The 21,080-nt window shown below is 43.6% G+C and overlaps 1 protein-coding gene across 1 annotated transcript; it reads left to right on the top strand.

Annotated features, from left to right (window-relative positions):
- Nucleotides 1–441: 441 nt before the first annotated feature.
- TTR (transthyretin) lies at nucleotides 442–9,265 on the top strand. Its single transcript, XM_043889526.1, has 4 exons — nucleotides 442–684; nucleotides 1,988–2,118; nucleotides 5,386–5,521; nucleotides 9,015–9,265. Exons 1-4 carry the CDS (start codon nucleotides 616–618, stop codon nucleotides 9,120–9,122), a joined length of 444 nt encoding a protein of 147 aa, XP_043745461.1. The 5' UTR covers nucleotides 442–615; the 3' UTR covers nucleotides 9,123–9,265.
- Nucleotides 9,266–21,080: the final 11,815 nt, after the last annotated feature.

Here is a 21,080-nt window from a genome sequence, read left to right as displayed (position 1 = left end):
GATTCCTGGGTGGGAAAGATCCCCTGGAGGAGGAAATGGCAACCTGCTCCAGTATTCTTGCCTGGAAAATTCCATGGACAGAGGAGGCTGGTGGGCTACAGTCCATGGGGTCACAAGGAGTCAGACACAACTGAGCACAGCCAAATGTCATTCCATGTGAAATAAATTATCACAACTTGCATTGATCATTTAAAATAAATGATAAAATGTGTAGAAAGTGGAAAAACATGCATAGAAATATTATGGGAGAAAAAACATTCCAAGAATGTTACTGCATCCAGCCGAGCACAGAGAAGAATATTTTTGTTTTGTTTTGATGGTTTTGTTTTGGTGATTTAGCTGGTCAAATGACCTGTTAAGAATATTTCCATAAAGGCTTTTTTTTTTTTTTTAAAGGAATATTTCATAGAGCTAATGTTCTGATGCTCTAATCTCTCTAGGCAAGGTTCATATTTGTGTGGGTTACTTATTCTCCCTTTGTTGACTAAGTCAATAATCAGAATCAGCAGGTTTGGAGTCCGGTTGGCAGGGATCAGCAGCTTGGCTGGGGTGAAGTGAGTATAAAAGCCTGGAGCTGGGGGCAGTCTGCTCAGGGACCCAGCAGTTTTTGGCAGGATGGCTTCCTTCCGTCTGTTCCTCCTTTGCCTCTCTGGACTGGTGTTTGTGTCTGAGGCTGGCCCTCCGGTGAGTGTCTGACTCTCTGATGTTCTTTCATCTGTCTCCTATGGATGAAGTACAAGTGACTTCTTCCTGCTTTGCAAACCAGCTTTTGTTACTGGGGCCAGGGCAGACGGCATCTATTTTTAAATGTCATTGATCCAAACTTCAAAAAGAATGAAGTTCTGCAGAGCTTACTAAACTGGGGCTCGGATCCTGGGCGCCCTCCTCTATGACTTTGCAGTGGTGCCTCGGTTCCCTCACATAAATGGTAGAAATAAAGATCTGATATTCTAGAAGCTGTGACTACTGAGTTTTCAGAAGCTTGACCTTTGATAAAGCTGATTTTCCTTTAGCTAATCAAAAAGTATGTACCAATTAATTCTTCAAAGGCTTGGTGCACAAACTTCTAGTCCAATATCTAATTCTTAAATCCCCTAGCATAGTGGTCCCCAACATTTTTGGCACCAGGGACTGGTTTCATGGAAAACAATTTTTCTACAGACTGGAAGGTGGGGGGTGGGGGGTGGTTGGGGGATGATTTCAGAGTATTATATTTATCGTGCACTTTATTTCTATCATTATGACATCAGCTCCACCTCAGATCATCAGGCATTAGATCCCAGAAGTTGGGGGTGCTTGGCTTAGAAGAATAAAACTATTAAAAGGATCATAAAATCATCTGATCAAAAAATCATTTATTTTACAGCAACTAGTAAGAAGGAAATGCTACACCAACAGCTGAGTAAAATGTTCTTAGGAAAAGCTATTTGGTCCTGTGCTATACTTAGTCACTCAGTCTTGTCTGATTCTGTGTGACCCCACGGACCATAGCCCACCAGACTCCTCTGTCCATGGGATTCTCCAGGCAAGAATACTGGAGTGGGTTGCCATGCCCTCCTCCAGGGGATCTTCCCAACTCAGGGATTGAACCCAGGTCTCCTGCACTGCAGCTAGATTCTTTACCATCTGAGCCACCAGGGAAGCCCCTATTTGGTTCTGTGGCATATTATATCTTTGCAGTAACTCCACTCAGATGAGGAGGCTTAATAAAGCCACTCTTCTCAGAGGGACCATTATCTCCCTTCAAGTTCATAATACACACCCCCACTGGAGCACAGCGTGTCCGGAGGCAGAAACTATTCTTTCTTTGGAGACAATTTTGTCTGTGTTACACTGAGTAAGGGAAGTTAATTAACCGTCCATCCATCTGTTGCTGAAAATGGGGTTCTTCATCCTTCCTGCCTTGTTCCTGGTCTCACACCACAAAGATGCAACCTGTGGCTCTGACCAACTTTGTTGACTTGCCACTTGTCTTCTCTCCACCCAGGGCGCTGGTGAACCCAAGTGTCCTCTGATGGTCAAGGTCCTGGATGCCGTCCGGGGCAGTCCTGCTGCGGATGTGGGTGTGAAGGTGTTCAAGAAGGCTGCTGATGAGACCTGGGAGCCATTTGCCTCGGGGTGAGCTGCCTGGGGCTCCCAGACGTGGGGCTTGGTTATATCTTTCCGTTCCCCCATCACTTGTTGATATGCCTTCACATAACCACTCAAGCTGAGTCCTTGTCTTGCGATGTTAGGAAACATGTAGAATTTGTGTTAATATATTAATGGAAGGAAAGGAATTGAGGGGCAGCACAGACTAGGCAGATGGCTGTAGTTTATCTGGATCACACTGTTACCTAAAGGGGGACCCCATCTAGGGCCCGAGAGTGGGCTCCTGTCTAACCCTTGGAAATGAATTGTCAGAGGAGATAACATGTGCTGACAAAGCAAAAGAGTTTATTGGGAAGGGACACCCGAGTGGAGAGCGGCAGGGGGAAGAGCCCAGAAGGACCGCTCTTACTCCTGGCTTGCAGCCTCAGGGTTTATGAAGGTGGGCTGGGCTTTCTCGGTTGTCTCTGGCCAATCATTTTGCTTGTGCCCATATTTGGTCTGACTCAGGGTCCCACCTGGTGGCAAGCACACCTCTCAGCCAAGATGGATTCCAGCCCAAGGGTTTCTGGGAGGTTGACAGGACACATGGTCTGGCTTCTCCTCCCTCCTTTTGACCCCTCCTGAATTCTCCTGGTTAGTTTTTGGCAGCAGCTCCGGGTTACTTATCAGGACCTCTTGTTGTGAGACGACTCAGGCAAGCAGTTATTACTGTGCCCTGGCCAATGCAGGTGGGTTCAGCCAAAGTGTCTCTCATAACATCATTCACTAAGGGGACCAGCAAGTAGATTGAAAATGTGGGCAAAGGGAACGTGGGCCCTGAGAAGGATGCCCTCTTGCCTGGCCCAGCTGGGAGGGACCAGAACCCTGAACAGCTTCCCATCCCCCCACTCCAGTTCACCACCTTCTGAGGTCACAAACCACTCGAAAAGGGTGATGAAAACTGTGAATTTCATGCCAAGAAAAATGCACATATACACACACCTACAAAAATGTGTATTTAATTTCAGGAGCTCCAGGTTCCTAGATGCCTTCACATATCACTCAAGCTGAGAGTCCTTGATTTGTGCTATTAGGAAAGATGTAGAATTTATGTTCATATATTAATGAAAGAAAAGAAATTGAGGGATAGCATGGACTAGGCAGCTGTCCGTAGTTTATCTGGATCATCCCGAGTCCAGGGCTGTGGTCCAGCAAAGCCTAGTGGAGCATCTGCTCTGTGAGGCTGGGATTGTCAATCTCCATAAGAAAGGACACAGAAGAGAAAAGTACATGACATCAAGTACAGACCCAGACCAGCCTGGCATCCGCCCCACCAGGAGCCCAAATGATTTCTCCCCTTCGCTGGCTGCTTTAGAACTTTCATAGCGTTTCTCCACCTCTACTAGTAACAGTTTCAAAGAAAATACATATTAGTAAATCTAAACCAACTAACTAAAAGAATGAACAATTAAGAAACCCTCAGTACCAAGCGATACTGCTAAGTGTTTATGTCTCCCAGTAAGAGAGTGTCTGTGGATTCTAATTGAATCCCAAGAATCACACAATGACGCTTCATCCATCACTGCATGCTAAGTCACTTCAGTCGTGTCTGACTCTTCATGACCCTATGGACCATAGCCCACCAGGCTTCTCAGTTCATGGGATTCTCCAGGCAAGAATACTGGAGTGGGTTGCCATGCCCTCCTCCAGGGGATCTTCCAACCCAGGGATCGAACGTATGTCTCTTATGTCTTCTGTATTGGCAGGCTGATTCTTTTCCACCAACTAACTAAAAGAATGAACAACCAAGAAATCCTCAGCACCAAGCAATACTTCTAAGTGTTTATGTTTCCCAGGAAGAGATTTTCTGTGGGTTTTAATTGAACCCCAAGAATCACATGATGACTCTTCATCCATCACTGGAAAGACCATTTTCTTTGGTGTGGTTTCAACTGAGTTTCTATTTGTTAATTCATTTATGTTTCTATAAAATGCCAAGCACACCATGGAAAGTAGTTAGGAGAATATTCTAAGCATGAGATAAAATGGATGCCATAAGCATTCAGACGTTTGTGGGAATTTTTTTTTTCTGATGACAAAAAAGGGAAAATCAATGTTTTCTTCCTGGCAAAGAAAAAAGGTGGGAGAGTAATGAACCAAGCCATTCTGTTTTAGTCTGTCTTAGTTCTTGCTGTCTAACTGAGAATGATTTCTAACACAGCCATCAAGCAGGTTGTCATTTTAGTTGCTAGGTCGGGTCTGACTCTTCGCGACCCCCTGGACTGTGTAGCCCACCAGGCTCTTCTGTCCACGGGATTTCCGAGGCAAGAATACTGGAGTATTTTCTTCTCCAGGGGATCTTTCCAACCCAGGGGTAGAACCCACGCCTCCTGCATTGGCAGGTGGATTCTTTACCACTGAGCCATCAGGGAAGCCTATCAAGTGAGTACTTACACGGAAATAGAAGTTGCTTAGTTTAAAAAGAAAAATGAATTGCCTAGTATTTGTTGATGGCTCAGAGCTGCCAAGGAGCTTAATTATGTAAACAACGAAAGAGTCAGATGCAGGTTTCTCCTTGTACTCTGGGGTTCCCACTGTGTGCACAGGTGATACCACCTCTGGAAGACACTCTCACACCACAGGGGAGAGAAGCGAGGCCCTGGGGTCGAAGGCACCGCAGTCAGAGCAGCTCACGGCCACTTCCAGGGCACTCACGAAACTTCACCCAGACACCAACGGTTAGTTGCAAAGTCTCTTTTTGAAGTGAAAGCTCATAAGAGAAAAAAAAATCTACAATGAGCTTTTGGAAACATTCCCAACAAGTTTTCTGTTAGTTAATTTTGGACAGTCACTAGAATTTCCCCTATCCTGACCTAATTGAGGGGGGAAAAAAAAATATATATATATATATCTTCACATGGGTTGGTAAGATCCCCTGGAGAAGGGAATGGTTACCCTCTGCCGTATTCTTGGACTTCCCTGGTGGCTCAGATGGTCAAGAATCTGCCTATAAGGCAGGAGATGCAGGATCAATCCCTAGGTCAGGAAGATCCCCTGGAGAAGGAAATGGTTACACACTCCAGTATTCTGGCCTGGAGAATTGCATGAACAGAGGAGCCTACGTGGGCTACAATCCATGGGGTCACAAAGACTCAGACACAGCTAAGTGACTAACACACAGACGCCCATACACAAACTATATATGTGAGTGTGTGTGCATGTTTGTCTGTGTTTGTGTGTCTGTGTGTGGTGTCACCTTGCCATGGCATTTATTCCCTCAATGCCTAACTTAACCTGGACTTTTGCACCTTTTAGGAAAACCAGTGAATCTGGAGAGCTCCACAGGCTCACCACAGAGGACAAATTTGTAGAAGGACTATACAAAGTGGAATTAGACACCAAATCCTACTGGAAGTCACTTGGCATTACCCCATTCCATGAATATGCAGAGGTGAGTGTAAGGATGCTAACATTGTTTTTTTATTTTTTTTCTGTTTGTTTGCAATCCCAGGAAATGCGCCGCTTGAGCTTTGCATACCACAGAAAAGTCAGAAAGAAAATATCAGATTAGTACAGTGCTTTTCCCATTTCTCCAATCAGAAATCCACAAAACTCTGAAAAGCAAACTTCTTCTCTGTTTGACGATAATTCATTCAATAACAGGACCTGAACTTACGAGATGTTCCTGAGAGATTTCATTCCTTCCCCTGAATGTGATTATTTGTCTGCTGAAAAAATAGTAATAGATTGGATTATTAGGCAATGCTCCAGACCCCAATTTAGGGTGTTCACAACAAAAATTAGATGCATCATTTTACTTCTCTAAAATCTGACAACTTTTTCATTCCAGAACTCATCTGGCTTCCAGAGGTTTAGATAATTGAATTTGGACAGTATATACGGAAACAGTAAATTCAAAATAATAATAGCAACACAACAGACGAAACTTATCAAGCATAGACTACTACCATTTTCTATATTTAACCTATTTGATCTTTGTAAACAACCCCTTGCAGTCCTATTATTATCCCCATTTTACAGGTGAAGAAAGTGAGGCACAGGGAAGTTAAGTAACTTGTCGAGGTCACGGGGCCAGTAACAGGAGGAACAGTAATATTTGCCACCAGGGCCAGGCTGAGTTTAGCCTCGGGTGTGCTTCAGCTTTCTTCCTGTGAGAAGTTGAGCTAATAACAATAATAATAAAGACACAATCGAAACCCCTGGTTCATATTCTATTCCTCTGCCGATGAGGCAGTGGGAACCTCAAAGTTATCCCTATGTCTTCCTTGTCTGTAATTCCTCAAGTCATGTAAAACAGATGGCTGCCATGGAAATAGAATCCAGACATGCTGGTCAGAGTTAAAGATCAACTAATTGCATCAAAAATAGCTCGGCATGAAAGGGAACCATTCTCTCTGGCTTAGTCATGGATGAGACTTTTCGTTGACATAAAACGGTTCTTTTAGTAGACAGCGTTGCCAGGGAAACTTTAGGGTTGTTTGATTCCTGGGGCCCACAGGTCACCGAGGGAGCCCTATGTACCCAGACACATGTCTCTGGCTACTTCTCAGCCAGGCAACAAGATGCAGAGCACCTGTCTTGGGTGGGTTTTGTCTCTGGCTACTTCTCAGCCAGGCAACAAGATGCAGAGCTCCTGTCTTGGGTGGGTTTCAGGGTTTAGATGTTGCCCAGCACAAGACATTTGCCCCTAGAGTTGTAGGCCCCACCCTGGAGCACCAGACCAACCCCTTGTAATCCTTATCCCCCCTGGTCTCAGCCTGATGAGACCATCTGAGACGACTTCATGCTGTCCTGCCCATAATGTGCTATTCCTGTCTAGCAGATGCTAGCTTCTTAGCCTGCTCTTCACTTTCAGTTTTCATTCAACAAACATTTGAAAAATGAAAACCTGCTATTGTTGAGAAGTCTGCTAGAAGCTAGAGATTCAGAAGTGAAAACACATCCCTGCCCTTGGGATGGAGGGAAAGTGACTGATGTAAGACACTGTAGGCAGGACCATGAGCCCAACTTGGAGCCTGAAGGGGTACGGGGAAGGAGGGAGAGCGTGAGGAGTCATACCTAAGTCCCGGTGCCCCACTTGGATAACTGCGGTGCATGGTGGGTTCAACTATAGGTTCCTCTTCTGTCAGCTTCTGAGGAGGACCTTCCAGAACACTGCCATCCTTCAGCACTAGTCACCTCCGCCTTGGCCAATGACCCAGGCAGCCATATTAGACTTAACAAAACAAGAAATTTCCTTTGTTCCGAGAGGAACTATTAGTCCTCTCGACCTCATGGATTTCTGAATGCAGATCATGCCATTTACAATTTTTAAGAAGAATCAAATGAGTCTGGAGGCCAATGTTATTACAAGAGATGAGAAATTCTCCTGACCTGCTTCCAGAGACTTGGCCTTTAAGGAATGCTCTTTCTCCTGCAGATAGATCCTTTTTTTTTGTTTCAGATTTTAAACTTTCTATTTTGTATTGGGGTATAGCCAATTAACAATGTTGTGATAGTTTCAGGTAACAGAGAAGGGACTCAGCCACACATATACATGTATCCATTCTCCCCCAACCCCTTTCCCATCCAGGCTGGCACATGACATTGAATAGAGTTCCGTGTGCTATACAATAGGTCCTTGTTGGTTACCCATTTTCAATATAGCAGTGTGTACATGACCTTCCCAAACTCCCCAACTATTCCTCCCACCCCGGCAACCAAGTTTGTTTTCTAATTCTGTGGGTCCCTTTCTGTTTTGTACGTCAGTTCATTTGTATCATTTCTTTTTAGAGTCCACATTTAAGGGATGTCATACAATATTTCTCCTTCTTGCAGAGACTCTTAAGTGATTCTCACCTCCTCCTGCTCTGATGATATTTTTGTTTTCAGTACAGTTTAATTGGATCTTTTTTTCTCCCATCCCCAAGTCATCAAGGTTTCCTTTGTCCATATTTAAAATAAAAGGTGTTTATACAGGGTGTATTCAAATTTCAACCCAGGACCTCTGTATAAAATAAGTAAAACTACATACCTGCTTGCTGCCTTCCATCTCCCTTCTGAACCAAGTTATCTCAACTTGCCTCACTCTGGGCACCTAGACTATTCCAGCACTTGGAGTCTCAGCTCTATGAAATTTGCCTGAAGTATATAACTAAAGGGAACCATGCTCTCATAGACAATTTGCCCAGTTCCAAAGCTTAAAAGAGCCCCAAAATGTGTGCATTGCAGAATTCCAACATTATCTTCCATACTCTGCTTGCACTGTAAATAGAACCCTCCAATGCTTTGACTCCATATTGCATTGCATGTTATATACACAAAATACACTAATTCTTCTGCATGTTGGGAGATGCAAAGGAATGGGGGGAAAAAAGTGTCTCGAGTTTGGAGACAGGTGGCTTAATTCCTAGCCTGGCTCTGTCACTTCATGAACATGGGCCAAACACCCTAACTCAGAGGTCTGGTTCACTTGTCTGTGAAATGGGAAGAATGCTCCCTTCCGGCATCAAAATTCTAGGGTCTCTAAGTCTGCGGTGGGCTTGGCAACCATCATTCTCAGACTTTTGGGTCACTAATGCCAGCTTCTACATTTTCTCTTCCTTTTTCCAAAACCAAGAACATGAGACACAAGCAATTAGGAGCTCTGTGATTTCCCTCAGTCAGGTTAGAACCACCCTGCTTATCAGTGTGAATTTTGCCCCCTCAAAGAGAGATCTGACTATATGGGTGGGTGGTGGGGAGTGAAGAATCTTACTGAAAGGGCTGTGCAAGGTTCCGACAGCTTAGCTGGCCAGTATATTTGGAATTTTGCCTTTTGCACCCACTGTTCCAGAAAACAAGAAAATAAAAACAATGTCTTTGGCACTGTCCTTCCTGTGATCTCTGAATGATTCACGGTTGGGTGCTCTGCTGCAAAGCGATCCTGTCTGTGTTCCCTGCAGGTGGTGTTCACAGCCAACGACTCTGGCCTCCGCCACTACACCATCGCCGCCCTGCTCAGCCCCTACTCATACTCCACCACCGCCCTGGTCAGCAGTCCCAAGGAGTGAGGGCGCCTGCCTCGGTGGACTTGAAGGACGAAGGACAGGATTTTGTGTCACCAAGAGTATTCCATTTTTATTAAAGCAGTGTTTTCACTTTATAAGCTATGTTAGAAACTGGGCAGAAATAATAAAACATGCCTATTAAAGCACTTCCATTTCATTTGTACTTGCTTTTTTTGATTCCCTTGTCATCCTCTCAAAAAAAAAAAAAAAAAGAATCTAAACTTGACAGAGATGCAAAAGAACTAAAAGAAACGTCTCCGGACGCACTCTGGGGAACTCCAAATTTCCACTGTTTTTCAAGCTAAGCACATATTCATTCTGGTTGGTGGCTATTCAAAACACACATTCTGAAAATGAGAAAGCTATCTTTGCCTCTCACCTTTGGTGAATAGCAAAAGGCAAATGCTAAAGTCCTCTTCTTTATTCTGTGCATTTCCTTTAAGGGCTTTACTGATCTCAAGAGTAGCCCAGCTCCAGTGGGACAGACTTAGAGTGACTCGAGCCCTGTAATCCAACTCAGACTAGGAGATGTGATCAGTGGACCCTCGCACCCTTAATTCACCTAGATTAACCCAAACTTCAGGTAGTGAAAGACTGCTGTATGCCAAGCATTACTTTAGATGCTGTGAACCTAAGGAAAGACAGAGTGCCTGCAAATAAAGAGCTCACAGCCTTTTAAGAAGATAACTGTGCCAACATGATTTGACAAGGGCTATGGTCCAAGGCAGGCTTCCCGGATGGCTCAGTAAAGAATCCACCTGCCAGTGGAACAGACCTGTGTTCAATCTCTGGGTCGGAAAGATTCCCCTGGAGAAGGAAATGGCAGCCCACTCCAGTATTCTTGCCTGGAGAATCCCATGGACAGAGGAGTTCGGCAGCCTATAGTCCACAGCATCGCGAAGAGCTGGACACAACTGAAGCCACTTAGCACACATGCAGGATGATAACAAGATTCAAAAATGGAGAGAAGACAGTGTATCCATTCTCTCCAGCCCAAATCCACGGAGAGGAACACATCTGTGTGGTTGAACCCGCTGGACTTACTACTCATCTCAGCAAGAGAGAACAGACAATAGTCTCACTAAGAAAGTATTAGATCCTACAGAAGGATTTTATGCTTTGGCTGGGTGACTCAGGGGAGTCTAAGAAAGTGGAACTTCACTCTAGATTGGATGTCATCAGGAAGTGGGGGCAATTCTGTGACTGTCTCTGTTTATCTGCAGGGCAGACAGACCAGTGCAGATACAAAGCTGTTACTTGGAAAAGCAGACACAGTTACTTCTTTTAGTGAGAAGGGAGGTTTGAGATCTTGTGAGTTCCACAGTGATTTTTTTTTTTTCTGGCTTTATCATGGTCTTAGACCGACACTGTCTGATGTTTGGTGAGATTGTCACACCCAACAGAGCACCAACAGCCCCAACCAGCTTGTAATAACCTTGAGGCCAGTTCCCAGAAGTCAGGAGCTGCCTCCCCACCCTCTTCCTCAATGTCTATAGAGCTGCTGATCTGCAAAATATCAGCAAATAGCTGAGATAGCTTTGTTGTGAAAGGGGGAGAGAATTAGAAAAATCCATTAAGTCTTGGTGCCAGTGGTAGAGAACCCACCTGTCAATGCAGAAGACTTAAGAAATGCGGGTTTGATCATTGGGTTGGGAAGATCCCCTGGAGGAGAGCATGGCAACCCACTCTAGTTTCTTGCCTGGAGAATCCCCTGGATAGAGGAGCCTGGTGGCCTACAGTCAGTGAGGTTGTAAAGAGCTGGACACGACCAAAGCCACTGAGCATGCATGTACACATGAAAACTTAGGCATCAGTGCTGGCCCGCGGATTGAATGGACCAGCCCGTAAGTGAGCTTGGAAACACGGGCAAAGGGCAGATTTGTAGTCAGCAATGGTGAGCTCAATTTTAGCCACACCGAGCTTGAAGTGATCAAGCCAGTTTTCAGTCTCACACCTTGGAAATCAGAACTGGGTACACACATACAGCCAGAAAACAAAACTCACTAGTATTAAAATACCTCCTGAAACATTTGGATAGCCCCTGCTGAACAAGGAAATTCAGGATACTTATGCTTTATAACCTGTATTTTGTTCACAAAGGTGACCCTTCTAAGAACTTTTATTTCTCACCCAAACCCTCAGTATTATAACCATTCCTTTATGTCTCGGTTCACAGAACACTCCGCCCCCCCTTAACCCCATGACTACTTCTTCCTGCCTTTCAAAATGGAAATGAGCTCAGAATCAATTCCATTTTCCTCGCGCCCCATTCTCTGTGGGTTAGAACTGCCCCAGTTAATTTAAAGCCGAGGCAGATGGTAATTCATCTCTGGCAATCAAGGCAAACGCTGAGGTCTGTTCCGGAACCACTGTCGTCAGCGGGGAGAGCGGAGTTACACGTAGCTGCTTAAATAAGCCCTGAGATGTGGAGCTTCTTCGGGGGCTCGGCAGTCACCCACTTTCTGCAGCTGTCACTGACGTCGCTCCTGGGGAGGCTGAGGGCTGGGAGACTGGTGTAAGGCAGGAATGCAGCGGTGGGCTTGGGAGAGGGCACTGGGCTGTTGTGTAAGTCCTGGCAGCTGCCCAGATGAAGACCCGACTGAGCTGAAAGCACACGCCTCAACTGCCTTCCTCGGGAAAGTGTATTTGGAAAATACACGGGAGTGCATTTCCAAGCACACGGAAGACAGTTCCGGGTACACAGTCAGGGCTCAATGATTATCTGCTGAAGGAATGAACAGAAAGTTGGCTCCAGGTAGGCAAATAGTTCTCCTCTGAGCCTTTACAAGTCCCTTGGGTTTTACCAGGGCATGTTCCCCTCTCACACAGACGTGTGAGAAACAGCGCCATGAAATGGACCAGTTTGTTGGGAAACATTAAAAGGCTATCAGCTCCTGGGAGTAATCTCAAGTACTCAGTGCCAAGTTCCACATCCTTGGACTGACTTCAAGAATGTAAGTCACTGAGAATGTCTACTGTAAAATCAGTTGATTTAAAATGTCCCATTGGGTGCCCGGCTAGCTCAGTCAATACAGTATGAGACTCTAAAATGTTCCATTGCCTAGGCCCAGGACCAAAAGAAAAAGGAACCACATTCAAAACCACAACTAAAGCCCACTGAGTGGGTTTTTCCTCATTGTCTTGAAAGGCGGAGACCCTCTGCCATTCCAGGTCTCCCCATAGAGAAGCAAGACTGGATGGGGGGCCTGCCTGGGGCACTGCAGAGGGCCTGAGCCCTGCAGGGAAGATGCAGCTTTGCCAGAGGCAAGACCCTGCCTGTCTGGGCATACTCTGTGTAAAGGCAAATACCCAGCAAATTTTGCAAATGCTCTATAATGAATTTGTTGTTCAGTCGTTCAGTCATGTCTGACTCTTTGTGATCCCATGGACTGCAGCACACCCAGCTTCCTTGTCCTTCACCATTTCCTGGAGTTTGCTGAAACTTATGTCTATTGAGTCGATGATGCCATCCAACCATCTCATCCCCTATTGTCCCCTTCTCTTCCTGTCTTCAGTATTTCCCAGCAATAGGGTCTTTTCCAATAAGTCAGCTCTTCCCATCAGGTGGCCAAACTATTGGAGTATCAGTTTCAGCATCAGTCCTTCCAATGCATATTCAGGGTTGATTTCCTTTAGAATTGACTGGTTTGATCTCCTTGCAGTTAAAGGGACTCTCAAGAGTCTTCTCCAGCACCACAGTTTGAAAGCATCAATTCAATTCTATAATGAACACTATGGCTCTATTGCCAGCATCCGTTCCATCCATCTCTTTTCCACTGAGTAGCAAAAAAAATGCTCTTACTCTTAGCTCCCAGAGATGGGGAATGCAAGCTTCTCCATCTAAGTCAACCAGTGAAATCTCTGTCCTGGTGTTTAACTTAGGGGCACTTGAGGTCTAAAATGGCCCAATCAGAAGGAAACCCAGGGCTTCTCTTTCCTGATGAGATCAAATGACACATTCCCTGGAAGAACACAGCTCTGGGAGGTACTGGCTGCCATCTTATGACCACGAAGGGGGCGATCCTCAGGAGAGAGCGTTCCAGAAAGGTGGCCAGTCAGTCTTGACAAGGCAGAGCAGCTGAAGCACTGAATATTTCTCAAATTTTCAGTGGCGTTAACCGATAATATCCTCTCTTTTCAAGAGCATTTGATTCAGTTTCTGTAAATCAACTTTATTTAAAACCATGACTTTTTAAAATGTTTTATGCTTTTTAAAAAGTTTTTAAGGTAATTTAGAACAGCTTTAGATTTACTAATTTAGTTATTTTGTTACTTGTGACCGAAACATCTCAGTTGATATTCATCTCCTCTTGATAAAAAAAAAAGTACAAAAAAAATCAGGAAAGGTTTGAAAATAGGCTTTTGCATGTATATTATTAAATTGAAAGAATTTATCCTATGATTTAAGAATAAAATTGGCAGTTTTCTCAAAGATACTATAATAATGTCCAATAAACTAAAATTATGGTAACCCCTAGTTATACCACCATAGAATGTTATTAATAGAATAGACCACCATAAAATGTACCACCATAGAATGTTAATAGAACATGATAAACATATTTAAAGTTGCAACCATAACTTAAAATAAATTTTCATGCTCTAATTTCCCATGAACAATTACTAATATTTCTATGTGATCTTTATAACTTTTAATTTTTGAAAAATTTATTTTATGTATTACAGTTTAATTACACCCTGCTCATAATGTGATATACTCAGTCTCAACTTCTTGCACTTGTAGCTAATGCTGTAATGAACATTTCCAGGAAGCATATAGATTTTTGCTTCTGTCGAATTAAGTGAATGACGTAACATTTCTAAAGTTTTTAACTCAGGCTGATGCCTTGGACATCAAGCTGCCTGAAAAACAGTCTTGTCTCCACCATTACAAGCTCTTTGATTTTGGACAGATTACATAAACTTACTTTGCCTTGGTTTCATTTGTAAAATAGGAATAATCATAGCACCACCTCCAGAGAGTTATTTAAAACCAATTGTCATAAGACACATAAAGGGGTTTAAAACAATGCACGTGTGTGCTAAGTCGGTTCAATCGTGTCCAACTCTTTGCGACCCCATGGACTATAGCCCACCAGGTTCCTCTGTCCATGGGATTCTCCAGGTAAGAATACTGGAGTGGGTTGCCATGCCCTCCTCCAGGGGATCTTCCTGACCCAGGGATCAAACCCGAGTCTCTTACATCTTCTGCATTGGTAGGCAGGTTCTTTACCACTAGCACCACCCGGAAAGCCCAAAATATGCACTGGATACATTAAGTTCTCAAGAACTGTAACTAAAAGTATTATTATTTGGAAAAATATTAGAACATGAACACATTAATGTCATAAATTCTATGACACTGAAGACTTACTAGTTCTTATTTAAGTTTTTTGCCACTTTGATAGATATATAATTATAGCTCACGATTGCTTTACTTTTTGATAACTAAAGATAAACATTTCTCCTCGATTTATTTTTCCTGTATTGTTTATTCCCTTTACTAGACACATTTTTCAAGTATGTCTATCAGTCTAAAATGTATGTGACTCATTAATTCACAGAATATGTACATCAGTTTCCTCTTGATGATTTAACAAATACCACAAATTCAGTGGCTTAAAACAACCCCAATTTATTCTCTTACACGTCCAGAGGTCAGAAGCCCAAAATCAAGGTGTTAGCAGAGGTGTGTTCCCTCTGAATACTTGGCCTCAAAAAGTAGTTCTCCTGGCTTTTTAAAATTTCCGGAGGTCATTTGCCTCCTTGACTCATCACCCTTCCTTATAAGGACACTTGCAATTACACTGGATCTCTCAAATAATCCAGGGACTTCTCTGGTAGTCCAGTGACTAAGACTCCGAGCTCCCAATGCAGGGGGCCCAGGTTCAATCCCTGGTGGGGGAATTAGATCCCACATGCTGTAACTAAAGATCCTGCATGCCACAACAAAGATGGAAGATCCTGCGCCTTGCAACTAAGACCTGTGCAGCCAAATAAATAAAGCGTCACAATAAGGTAGAGAGGGAGGTGGGAGGGGGGGACCGGGATGGGGAACACATGTAAACCCATGGCTGATTCATGTCACTGTATGACAAAAACCACTACAATATTGTAATTAGCCTCCAATTAATAAAAATAAATGAAAAAAAAAATCGTCACACCTGCAAAGTTCCTGGCACAGGTTCTGGGAATTAGCATGCGGGTGGCCGTTATTCTGTCTGACATCGTACAGGCATTGATTCATCCAACACACACTGACTGAGACCTGGTGCTGGAGCTGTAAGGATGCATTAAGACAGAGGGTTTGCCTGCAAGGAATTCATGTCTGTTCTTAGCAATGGAGACAGACATGAAAGGGAAAGAGAGAGGGAGAGAGGGAGGGAGGGAGGAGAAAAGGCAGGAAAGGAAACAAGGAAGGGAAGTCGGCATTGCCACAAAAAGAGTAAGATGCTATAGTAACAGAGCAGAAAAACTTGTTTTCATTCCTGGGATCCTAGAGGCCTCAACAGAGGAAAGGACAACTAAGCTTGTCCTCCCAAGTAGGAGGCAGGCACCTGAGTAGGAAAAAGCCATTTCTGGAGAGGAGGCTGAGTTGCAGAGGGACAAAGATTTGAGAGTACATTAAATATGCAAAGAAAGGCAAGCAATTTGGTTTAGTTAGTTAGAGGCTAGGAGATTTCGGATCAAAGTAGCAAAAGACTGAAGGGCTGTGCTAAGGTGAAGTCCTGTGGGAAACAGGGAAGTTAGTGAAGGTAAATAAATGAGCTGATTTGACCCGGGTTTTCGAGATCCCAGTATTGAGTCTAGGGTGGACTGACAGGGATGCCTGAAGGCTGTCACAACTGTCCAGGGGACGGCAGTAAATTCCATTTATACATATTTTAAACTGATATGTAATAAAAGAAATGGGAACAAAAGAAATAAACTAGGTGATTTCAAAGTTACCTTCCTGATTTAAAGTTCTGTGGTTTCATGATTCCATTTGTTCTCCCAAAGGGATTGGGAATTATACTTTAGCTACTAGGCCTAGAATAAAAAATTGTATTTGCTGCACCCCCAGTAAATGACTAAATTCTAATTTCCCCTACAGGAGTCCCGGAGAAGGAAATGGCAACCTACTCCAGTATTCTTGCCTGGAGAATTTCATGGGCAGAGGAGCCGGGCCGGCTACAGTCCACGGGATGGCAAAGAGTTGGACTCGACTGAGCAACTAACACTTACTTACAATAAATGACTCATAAAAGAAGTATTTAGATAAATAGCTACTAAAATTTTTATTACTCCTATTTCCTCCAACATATACTAATAAGCCTAGTTTTTTCCCTTACAAAAGCACACTATAAAGCAATGCCATATTTTTTTGTAACCCAGAAGCAGCAAAACTCAGACTGCAGACTTAGAAAAACAAGCAATGCTTGCTGTTCAGTTTTTTTAACTTTAATAAATTATTGGACTTTGAAGTTAAACGTCTATAGTCAGGCATTCATTTCTAGAAAGGTTTTTATATAACCTTAACAGCACAAAGTAAATTGTACAAAAAAAGAAAAACGCTCAGTAAAAAATAGGAAGAAAACAAGACCCTGCAAAATGCATTAGGGACATTTATATAATGCAGCAAGAACAGTGATCGAATAGGAATCATCATCTTTCTACTTGTTAAGGTTGATCACCAGCTAAGGAAAGACAAACTCATGAAACATTTGTTCTGCTTTGTTCTAATCATTTTTAAAATTTGTTTCTGTTTAAGATCTATTTTAGGGTTTGCTTTTTAAATTGGATTTTGTGATTATATAAAAAACCCGGACACAGTTCCAGTTCCTAACTATTTAAAAATGTATTAAAGGCTCAGTCTCACTGCCAGTCCTGTGCCCTCGGCCCCCTGCCACTCTCTCCCCACAGGCCATTTTTATTAGTTTCTGGTTTTTTCTGCTAGGTTTTGTAGGAAAAAAACAACACAAACAAGAATGCATATATTTTTGTTTCCTTCTTTATACATACAAAGTAGCATTTTAGATAGCGTGTGAGCTTTATTTTTTCCCAAAGGACACTACTAGTCTGAAAATCAGTAGATATCAGAATGTAGAATTTGTGCCTCCTCTCACATGGCTGGAGAGGGGCCCACGGAGTGGGTAACCGGTGCCGTTCAACCAGCTGTCCCCCTGCAGACATTCGGGTGCTCCCAAGCCTTTGCTACTCTCATGCCTCTGTGAATAAACTTATACGTCTGTTGTTTCATATCTGGAGAGGTGTGTCTTTAGCCAAGATGCCTAAAGAAGTATTTCTGGGACAAAGGGCAAATTCTTTCATCATTTTGCTGGTTATGGCTAAATTCCCCTCCAGAGGTTGTGACATTTTGTATGTTATGTGTAAGAGTCCTTGATTCTCTAGTCTCACTGATAGTGTTGGTGAAACTTCTGGATTTTTGCCAGTCTGATAGGTTGGAATTGATACTTTGATGTGGCCTGAATCTGCATCTCTCTTATTGTGAGTGGAGTTGATTATCTTTCATATAGGTAGTGTTAGTCGCTCAGTTGTGTCCGACTCTTTGTGACACCATGGACTGTAGCCCGCCAGGCTCCTCTGTCCATGGAATTCTCCAGGCAAGAATACTGGAGTGGGTTGCCATTTAAAAAAAAAATTAAATTAATTTTTAATTGAAGGATAATTGCTTTACAATATTTTGTTGGTTTCTGCCAAAAAACATGATAATTTAAAAATTTTGACGTCATTGTAGACTCTCATGCAGTTCTAAGAAATAATACAGAGAGATTCCTGGACCCATCACCCAGCTCTCCTCCCTGGGCTCACATGGTACAAAATTATTAGTGCAATGACACAGCCACCAAACTGACATCCACACCATCAATTACATAAGAGTTCCCAATCTTCCTTTTTATGAGACCTTTTTTTTTGTGAGTTGGACAAATTGGGGTAAATGCATCCCATTCACTTCTCCCACCAATGACCAAACAACAACCAAGAAAGCCTATCGGAAGATTCTGAAAGGTGGGGTAAGGAAGACCAGCTCCCCAGGGACCCAGAGACTCAAGTAACACCTCAGCCATGAATTCTGGGAGTTCTTCACTTGCCTCTTCATTAGATATTCCAGCCTGGGTGTTAAAAAGGTCAGCAACATAACTGACCCAAGTAGAAAAAGCCCCACAAGAAAAGCCTGGTGTCCTCAGCCTGAGAACCTAGAAGGTTGCAGACCAGCAGGCACCATTCAACCACACTGTCTATTCTTCAGAAGAGCACCCCAAGAATAGCCAGGGCGTCCCCACCCCCACTGGGGAGCAGTGGTGGCCAAACCTGCTCCCCACCAGCACCCACCCCCATGCCCTCTGTGGTGAGGAGCCTGTGGGAAGGAACTCTGGGGACTCCCCTCCTTTATGCAGCCTAAGACTTCTGCCCCCTTTTCTGTTGGGTTTCCAGGTTATAAAATGCACAAGGCTTCCCTGGTGGCTCAGTGGTAAGGAATTCGCCTGCCAATGCAGGAGACATGGGTTCAATCCCCGGTCCAAGGAAGATGCCACATGTGAAGAAGCAACTAAGCCTGTGTGCTCCAACTACTGAGCCTGTGCTCTAGAACCTGGGAGCCCGACAACTGAGCCTTTGCACGGAAGCTACTCAAGTCTACGCACCCTAGAACTCCCGCTCTGCAAAAACAGAAGCCATCGCAAGGAGAAGCCCATGCGCCACAACCAGAGAGTGGCCTCCACTCGCCTCAACTAGAGAAAAACCCTGCATAGCAACAAAGACCCAGCACAGCCAAAAATAAATAAAATTCTATAAAAAATAAGATAAAGGGATAAGGGGTTGGACCCTATGAGAAGCCCTTGGCAAGCATCACCCTTACTTGGCTGTAGTCCCCTCGGGGGAAGGAAGTCTTATTCACCAGCAGAGCCTGGGACAGAGCAGGTGCTTAATAAATGGCCTAAAATATTGAGATCTGAGAGACTAGAGACTAGGCTGCCAGAAGCTGCTACAGACTGAAAGACTGCAGTTACCCTATGCAAAATGACATTTATACAAGGTCAAGGGATACAGGAATAAAGGGGAGGTCTGGTTACCATAGCAACCCTGTTCTGCCTGAACTAAAGTACTCAGGGGATTTCCTTAAGACTTCAGGGAAACTAACAGCCGCCATCCGCCATCCACCATGATGTTTCCTGATTCTAACAACGATGGTGATGGTGGAAAAAGAGAGAAGAGCAGATAAAGGAAGGGAAGAAGGGGAGGAAAGACTGTGTAAATGAAGCAAATCCTTGGAAATGAACTAAGTAAACTGGAAATAATATTCCAGACATAAACAAACACCTTCTCTTTGATACATCAAGCAGGTGTTTACAGCATCTGCCCTCAAACTCTTTCATCACCATATTTGTGCCTTGAGACATTTATTTCACAGTAGGGATGACTGTCACTTTCCTTGTTAGATTTTTTAATTTAGCAAGCAAAAATTATCTTGGCAGTGAATTGCTATTCTGGTTTTTTTGCTTTATAAACTAATCCATTTAAAATTTTTAAAACTTAGTAAATATTTTAATTTACAAATATATTGGATAAAAAGATGAGCCTCTCTATTCAGGTAAATCTGTAGGTGGGACAAAACACATTCTGACAATGACCTTTAATAATAAGGCACCGATCCTACTTAACACGGCTCAGTAAGAGGGTATGATGGGTGTGCATTCATAAAGCAGTCATTGGTAACGCTGTGGTGGGTTCTGCTCTGTTAGATGCTAAACGGTCTCCCCTGACAGCATCACTCATTCACTGAGCACTGAACTAGATGCTGGGAGTACAGAAATGAACGGACACAGACTACCTGCGACTCCTGCAGTCACCTGGGGGACCACGTGCTCAGTTCTGCAAATACAAGAGATCATCTGGTATGTGTGGCTATTTATTTACAACTGACAAAATTAAAAATCCAGCTCCTTACTCCTATCTGCCACATTTCAAGTGCTGAACCGCCATGCATGGGTCGTGACTATCATACAGTAATATCACAGAACACCTCCATCATCACAGGATAGTCTACTGGACAGTGCTGGGAAGTGTCCTAGAAAGTGAATTACTGATCAGAGGAAAGAGAGGGGACGAAGAGTGGAAGGCAGAAAAAGAAGGATCTTCCAAGAAACTGCAAAGAGAATAAGTGAAGACGCCACACCCAAAAGGTAGGAGAGAAATAGCAGGAGTTCAGGCCCGGGGGGACGCTGAACTTCAGCTGTTGAGAGAGAGAACTACAGAATCCTTTCCATGAGTTCAGTATTGTAACAGGTGCTTGCCACGTCATCCACTTAAGATCAACAACAAAGCCAGATTCTCATTTGCCATACATTTCTTCTCATGACTATTATCGCCAAGTTATAACTGTGTACTTTCATCAGTTTACTGTTTACATACATTCTCATGAATAGGGTAATCACTGACTACATTTCCTTGCAGAATTAAGGAGCGTGGTATCATTCTTAAAATATGATCCAAGCCAATTTGTATGAAAAGAAATTCACTCTAAAACTGGAAATTGACTTAATATAAGCCAAGTTTGTACTCGGAGTCCAGCACTGTGCTAAGTGCTCTATTAGAATTAGTTACTTTAATCATTTGAATGACGCTCAGGTATTTCCCTCACCCTCCATAGAGAGACCAAGAAATCGAGGGCCAGAGTGGTTTAAAATTTTGGTAAAATTTCCCAGGTGGCTCAGTGGTAGAGAGTCTGCCTGCTAATGCAGGACAAGTGGGAGACATGAGTTGGATCCCTAGGCTGGAAAGATCCCCTGGAGGAGGAAATGACAACCCCCTCCAGTATTCTTGCCTGGGAAATCCCATGGACAGAGGTGCCTGGCGGGCTACAATCCATGGGGTCACAAGAGTCAAGATATGACTTAGCGACTGAGCACACACAGCTAATAACAGTGAATGAGTGAACTCAAACTCGAGTCTTATTCCAGA

This window comes from Cervus elaphus, chromosome 27, assembly GCF_910594005.1.
Source record: "Cervus elaphus chromosome 27, mCerEla1.1, whole genome shotgun sequence".
NCBI lineage: Eukaryota > Metazoa > Chordata > Mammalia > Artiodactyla > Cervidae > Cervus > Cervus elaphus.
The sequence above is the reverse complement of the archived record's forward strand: the minus strand, read 5'-3'. Positions and strand labels throughout refer to the sequence as shown.

Coding starts and splice junctions, on each gene's coding strand:
- TTR (XM_043889526.1), top strand. CDS start 616: ATGGCTTCCTTCCGTCTGTTCCTCCTTTGCCTCTCTGGACTGGTGTTT. Junction 2,119..5,385: donor TGGGAGCCATTTGCCTCGGG/GTGAGCTGCCTG, acceptor TGCACCTTTTAG/GAAAACCAGTGAATCTGGAG. Junction 5,522..9,014: donor CATTCCATGAATATGCAGAG/GTGAGTGTAAGG, acceptor TGTTCCCTGCAG/GTGGTGTTCACAGCCAACGA.